The following is a 7,500-nucleotide window of genomic DNA, read 5'->3' on the forward strand; positions in this document are numbered from 1 at the left end:
CGGGCAATTTCCTATTCTAGGCAATATATTTATTCTATCTTTACTTATTTTAATCGACTTATCTATTATACCTATTATCTATTATTCTGCCTATCTATTCTACCTTTACTTATTTTTACCTCTATTAAGTTCACAAATCCACGCGCTTTCCAATTCTATCCAAAATATTCATTCCATCTTTTCTATTCTAAACAGGCTTTATTCTTCGTGTACCTAATCCACTTTAACCCCCCCTCCCCCCCCACACACACGCATTTTCCCCACAGTACCACGATGCCACAAACATGATCAACAAGTATACGTTCGAGACCACACGCGGCCTCATCTCCAACGTCGTGAACGAACGCGAAATATACCAGGCTATTATGGTCATGGTGAACGTGGCCGCTTTCAAGGGGCTCTGGCGACATCAGTTCCGTCTGAATGACACTTATTTGGGGAATTTCTACGTCACGCCTGAGAATTACGTGCAGGTTCCGATGATGAAGCAAGAGGGACAGTTCAGAAATGGTGGGTATGGTGTAGGTGTTTGTGTTTTTGTTTTTGTTTGTTGTGGGTAACTTGATTGTAATTTGCTCGTCTGTTTGTTAGTGTTTCGTGTGGATATTATTAATGTTAATATTTTTTTATGATTGTTTTTAATGTGGTTATTATGATTTTAATGTCTGTACATGAGTTCGACAGGGATAACGCTTTTTGCCTGTCATTATTATACCATTTCTATATGTTTCATGTGAATGTCATTTAGCATTTTCGAAATGGTGTTTCCTTCTGTTTGAAAGAAATCAACATACTACCAAAGGAACATGAACTAATCTGGTCAAACGAATTATTTCGTTGAAATATTGAGGGACTCCGATTCAGTGTGAATACCTTGGATCATAAAATTCTCAGTATATAAAAACACGATGAATGGCAGCAAGTTAATCTAACCTAAACCAATCCGAACAGTATATAAAACACCCAATCCGACAAGCATAGCACCCAATCCGACGATTAGCAAATCCTCCTCCACCCACCCCTTTCACAGGGATGTCGAGGGACTTAGGAGCTCGGGTCCTCGAACTCCCATACGCCGAAGGTCCTTTCACCATGTACATCTTCCTGCCGACTGGAGACGTGAAGGACCTCCTTTCCCGCCTGAACCCGACGTCCTTCCGCTCCGCCATCACCAACATGTGGCACCACCAGGTTACCATTCACCTGCCGAGGTTCACCTTGCGCTCGTCCATCAAGGGGGACCTCAAGCTGGTGAGTGCGCGGCAAGAGGGAGGTCGCGGGGTCGGCTCTGAGTTTGAGGGGCATGAGTAATGTCCTAAGGCCGGTCTGTTAAAATTATGCGACGCCCGATCCAATGAATATTCATTATACGGACATACATATATACAGAAATAAATACACATCTATCAGTCTAGACATGTATATCTACCGGATAGATATACAGATGAATGCATATTCACCAGACAGATAGACAGATATGCATTTATTTCTATGTATATGCATGTCCGTATATATGAATATTCGTTGGGTCGGGCCTCGGGTAATTTTAGCAAACCAGCCGATGGTCATGCAAGGATTAAAACGTTAGGGATTGTTTGGGAAGATGGTAGAGGTGTTTTGAGGAAATGGGAAAAAATAAGACTAATAATGATCATGTCTTCGTGGCGCTGAAGAGTTGACCTACTTACAATACATAGATAAGAATAGTTGGATAGTTAGATAAACGATAGATAGATAAAAAAAATAAAAAAAAATAAACATGTACGTATATGCATACCCACATATAGTTTGTGTGTGTGTGTTTTGTCGAGATGTAGAGTATATATATACACGGATGTCCAGTCTCTATTTACCGTAGTTCTTATTAATAATATCTATGTTCTTCGTTTTCCTCATGGTCCCAAGGCCCTGTACAAACTCGGCATCCGGGACCTGTTCAGCGAGTCGGCCGACCTGACCAGCCTGGCGCCCCGAGGAAGCCTGGTGGTGAGCCGCACGTTTCACCAGGCGGCGCTGCAGGTCACGGAGGAGGGCACGGAGGCGGCGGCGGCGACGGTGTTCGTGTCCCTCTCCCGGACGAAGCCTCCTCCTCCGTCGACCTTCGCGTGTGATCGTCCCTTCGTCTTCGTGATCTATGACAGTCAGACGGGCAATTTCGTCTTCGTGGGGGCCTTTAGAAATCCTGCGTTCTGAGACTTTATTTTCTCTATTTTCTTAATGTTTTCTCTTTCTTTCGGTTGTTTCGTAAGGCGTGTGGATTATTTATTGTATCTTTTAGGTTTACGTTATACTTTTAGGAAATTTGAAGAGGAGGTAATTTTCCTTTTCTTTATTTTTTGTGTGTGGTTGTCTTGCTCTTTATTCATCTGGCTATTATTTTAAAAAAATCATAAATTATGTTTATTTATATACCCAACCTTTCTACCTTCTACTTTACCTTAGTTTTAAAAAAACGAATTAATTTGTTTCTCTTTTTCAAAATATGTCGTGGTTAATAACATTAATAATGTGTTCGAATCAATGGTATCTATAGTATATATTCAGTATAAATTGTCACCCTAACTTGTGTTACGAAAAACTTGAGGAACATATGCGACATACATGATATATATGTATATAACATTGTTTGACAGTATGACAAGGTTCTAAGAAATGACAGGTGTGCAAGACCGAGAATTAGCTAACAAATGTCAGAAAATTGAGTATCAGCTCGAGCAATGATTCAATATATGTGTGTGTGTTCCATCAAAGTTAGGTAAATGACATGGGGACAATTTTTAAGATATCTGCCTTACATGGGCCATCCATTCAAGCGTCCAGAGTCAAGTTTTAGGGTAAAATTCGAAGAGACAATGGCATCAAAGTCGTTTCCTTTTCCAAAGAACTCTCAAATGGCACCACGAGATGTGAGAAACCAATCAGGCAGACTCACGTTTCCTTGTCCTGTACTAGTAGACACACTCCCATTCGAGTCTATGGGATCTCCGAATGTTATTCTATTTTGTCTATTCCCAACTTTCACGCTGAGGTTAATAAGCAAACACATCTTGGAAACTAATAATCACCAAAATCTAACTAGTAAATCTTATTACAAACATGCGCAGTAGAGACCTGCATTTTATACTGCAACTGACCAATGCTGCAGTGAAATTAGAGCTGCATGTTTTATTGCAATTGAATATCTTCAGATGAGTTAACTAAGCACGGCAATATCATTAAAACAACACCAACCCGTAATGATTCGATAAATACTAGGCGTAACCAAACCAAGCAGATGAATACACGTTATTAATTTTTGTTTCATAAGAATCAAATTATATATTCCTTGACAATTATGAACTTTATGGCCGAGCATCTTTTATGACGCTGATCGTAATTCAATGTTCAAATGTTAAAATCAAATGTTTTAATCCGTTCGTCCCAGTTTATAACCCTCTTTTTACTGATTTGGTAAACATACATGCTAAACAATTTTATACTACTGACAAACATTAACAACCTTTTAGACCAAGTACGTACTGTCATTGCAATCTCTCTTTTACTGCAACTTAGACGGCGATGCATAGGATTGTTATTTCATATTTATGGTATATATATATATTTTTTCTTTTTTTTGGGGGGGGAGGGGAATTCCTTTACTTGGTACTCTACCGTGTGAATACCGACTGACATACTGCTTAGACTTCTTTAAGTCTTATAAAACCCATTTAATGTATCATATTGTTACCTCGTACCTCATCTCAGTGGATAAATTAAAGGTAAGTTAAATCAAACGGACTAAGCTTGAGAATAACCCTAAGAAAGATTTAAAATTACTATTAAGAGCAGCACGTCGAATTAGAACCATAAAGAATGATGGCCAAACGCTTCTTATATCCCTGTTCTTAAATCCCTGTTTAACAAGTATCTCTATAAGAGTAATGCAGAATGTGATATTAGATTCAATATTGAAGGTTCTTGTAAGGCGGTTGAGTGCACTACTAAACGTACATTCCCTGTGTTTATCCCTTAAATATCTGTAGTACATTGATAAGTTAATGCAAAAGAGTTAAAGAACAAAATTTACACTGCACAGGTAACACACAAGAAGGAGGAAAAAGAAATCAGATAAAAATACAACTTTAATAATAACCCAATCCCTTCAACTTTCTTAAAAGTTTCTCTTACATATACCGCTTACTTTATACTCTTTATTTTTATACTTTTTTTTTTTTACTATTAAGGCCTAATATTCTGCTCGATCCAGTCTCTGTGGTAACTGACCGAGGTGTACACAGTCGGGAGGTGCGAGAGGCCGCAGCCAACGCCGATGGTCTGGACGCCGAGGAGCTGCCAGGCGTTGCTTTCCGGATCCGTGGCTGTCAGAGGAGAGCCTCCGTCGCCGCTACAAGCCTCTTTGTCCTCTGGGCGAACGCAAATCTGCAGGAAGAGAGGAGAGGCGAGGGTGTGGGTTGATGTCTCTGGGAGTATTGAGCTTGTAATAAGGAAGGAAAGACGAGTCAGGTTGGAAAACAAAAGAAGAAAAACAGCGAAATCAGAAAGCCTGGTTACATATTTCTTTCCCTACCTGGCCAGCAGTTAATCGGCCATTATATGTCGTATTGCAATCCTTAGTGTCGACGAGAGCTACACCGTAACGCTTCAAAAACTGCGAGGGCGTGCGTGTCAGCCCCCAATCCACGGAAAATAACCAAAGATTCGCCAGTTGCTCCGCTGATTCACCTGTGGGCGGGAGGCAGACGGGGCCAGCAAACTCTGAAGGGAAGAGTAGATTCAATGGAGTTTAGAATGTCATTTGCCATACACTGCACTGTATTAAGAGATGGATAAGTGGGTCGTAGTTTGCATTATGAGACAAATAAGTACGACATAATTTAAAAATGCTATTTGTTATTACATTGTAATGAGAGACGAATAAGTGATTAAAACATAATATGCTAAACAGTGCATAGTACATGTACAAGTAATGACTTACTAGTTATTTTTGGTGAAGAGATGTGAGAATTTCTGGAATAATGAGTGAAATCTCCCCCCCAAAAAAAAAAAAAAAAAAAAAAATCTGGAAAATTTTAGATCAGCACTTGTACCTTCATCGTTGGTGAACTTGCAACGTAATGATTTCACTTGCATTTCCGTGGAAAGAGATCATTGATATTCCTAACAAAAGGAACCGATATACACTATTGCGCTTGAATGGAGGAGTCACCGTGTCAATGTCGATGTGATTTGACGAAATGTTTCAGGCAAGATCTACACACACATACACACACACACACACACACACACACACACACACACACACATACATACATACACACACCCACACACACACACACACACACACACACACACACACACACACACACACACACATACACACATACATACACACATACATACATACACACATACACACACACACACACACGCGCGCGCGCGCGCGTACTGGTACATGTACCTGTACAATGTACACGCACCCACACACAAATACACACATACATACACACACACACATACACACACACACACACACACACATATATTCACATATCAATCTATCTATCTATCTATATAATTTCAGTCAAGAAAATTCAAGAATAAGTGCATTTTGAGGACCGCGACGCCGCTCAAGATTTAATACAGGATCTCCACCCCGTTTCCTGATCGACGCCGTGACACTAAACGATTCTTTTGTCATTTTGCAATTCTCTTATTTCAACGTCTGCATAGATAATGATATTGCAAATTATTATTATTTTGTTTATAATACTTTTTTATGTGAGTAATTTATTTATTTATTTATTTATTTATTTATTTATTTATTTACTTATCAATTTTTTTTTTTTTTTAAAAGCAAGGAACTGGAAAGCATGTGAGAAAAAAGACAATCACAAGGAAAAAGAAAAAAAAAGATGAAGGAAAGAAAGAAGAGTAGAAAAAACTCCTTTTTTATCATTGAATAACGATGACATAAGTACTAGATCATAGGGGAAATTATCGTACAAAGTCACCTTTCGTTTCATTCCGCGTATTTTTTTTTTCTTTTTTTTTACTAGTCCCACCATGAACACAAGTAAAAAATATGTAATAAAAAAATTCTTTTACTCAGCATGATATAACACTTCGAGTTCCTCTAAGCACGTTTTAAACCAATAACTGTTGTGGTAGACTTTAAATCTTTCGTTATCATGAAACTGAGAAACATAGTAAAATTATTTACAATATTTAATGATTAATAAGCATCACCACGAACCACTGTTAAAACTTGGAATAGTAATTAAATATTGTTATTATAAACGTAAGTTATGATGAATAAATGACATTCAGATTTAAAAACATGGTATTCATTTTTTTTTTCCTACATACATTTCAACTATATCTATAATTAGGAAATACACAAATTCAACTTCAGTACCCCCTCCAAAAAAAAAAAATAATAATAATAATTATAATAAGAAGATAAAAATAAGATCGATTTTAGTACTGTCACCACCAACCTTCCCTACGTCCTAAATATATTTACAACCATTACATACACAACTCAAAAAATAACCGACAACCTTTTCCTACTTACATCCTAAATATATCCACAACCAGAACTTCCAAAAAAAAATCAGAAAAAAGAAAAAAACTTTATCACAACCCGGCTATAAGACCGAATCTCCTTACCTTCGAAGGCCAAGAAGTCAACCGGCGAACTGAGTCGAATGATCGCGACGTCATTTGCGAACGTCTTGCTGTCGTAACCCGGATGTTGAATGATGTCTTCGGGTATGAAGTCTTGGGAAGGAGGGATGCATCTTGGTCTCGGGGTATCGTTGCAATTTGTGTCGGATGTTAAGTCCTTTTCGCCGACGCGGATCACTTCTCTGGAGGGGTGGGGTGGGGGATATGGATAGGTTTTGTTAAGGGGAGTTGGATAGTTTTTAAGTCGGAAATGAATTTATAGAAAAAAACAAAAATAAATAAAGGAATTTACGTTCGTGGATGGACTAAGATCTAGCCATTATACGAGAACCACGAATCAACTTTCATAATCAATTCCATACGACCCGTATCTTTATTCCAACTCTCGCAAGTAGTAAATATATCACGACGGAAGCTAACAAACCAATCAATCCCCACGAATTGAAATAAAGATAGCTAGGACATTTACTTACAGCTTGAACTGCTTAGGCTTAAGTAAGGCTGGGTTGACACAATGGGCGGCTGTGACCAAGTATCTCTCGTTGATAAGGGACCCGGCGCATAGGAATTGTATATCTTCGCTCGAGGAGTCTGTGAAGTGAATGAATCATTTGATAAATGAATGGATAAATAAATCAATGAATAAATAATTTGATAAATGGATAGATGAATGCTTAATGGATAAATGAATTAATAAATGGATAGATGAATGCTTAATGGATAAATGAATTAATAAATGGATAAATGAATTAATCAATTTATAAACAAATGTATAAATGAATGAATAAATGAATGAACAAATGGATAAATGAA

General features: G+C 38.0%; 2 protein-coding genes across 4 annotated transcripts in view; one reads left to right on the forward strand and one right to left on the reverse strand.

The window, feature by feature from the left end:
• The window catches only part of LOC125039761 (serine protease inhibitor 88Ea-like), an 11,335-nt gene extending 8,947 nt beyond the window's left edge, over nt 1-2,388 (forward strand). For all 3 annotated transcript variants that reach the window (XM_047634011.1, XM_047634012.1, XM_047634013.1), the window contains exons 4-6: nt 267-510; nt 1,031-1,251; nt 1,906-2,388. In XM_047634011.1, the coding sequence (XP_047489967.1) occupies nt 267-510; nt 1,031-1,251; nt 1,906-2,193 (753 nt within the window). In that variant the 3' untranslated portion in view covers nt 2,194-2,388. The remainder of the gene's footprint in view (nt 1-266; nt 511-1,030; nt 1,252-1,905) is intronic.
• A 1,720-nt stretch (nt 2,389-4,108) lies between these two features.
• Nucleotides 4,109-7,500, reverse strand: part of LOC125039762 (phenoloxidase-activating factor 1-like) — a 7,866-nt gene continuing 4,474 nt past the window's right edge. The window contains exons 5-8 of the mRNA XM_047634014.1: nt 7,161-7,278; nt 6,670-6,869; nt 4,568-4,755; nt 4,109-4,419 (exon numbers count right to left, since the gene is read on the reverse strand). Coding sequence (XP_047489970.1) covers nt 4,219-4,419; nt 4,568-4,755; nt 6,670-6,869; nt 7,161-7,278 — 707 coding nt within the window. The 3' untranslated portion in view covers nt 4,109-4,218. The remainder of the gene's footprint in view (nt 4,420-4,567; nt 4,756-6,669; nt 6,870-7,160; nt 7,279-7,500) is intronic.

The sequence above is a fragment of the Penaeus chinensis genome, chromosome 27 (assembly GCF_019202785.1).
Source record: "Penaeus chinensis breed Huanghai No. 1 chromosome 27, ASM1920278v2, whole genome shotgun sequence".
Lineage (NCBI taxonomy): Eukaryota > Metazoa > Arthropoda > Malacostraca > Decapoda > Penaeidae > Penaeus > Penaeus chinensis.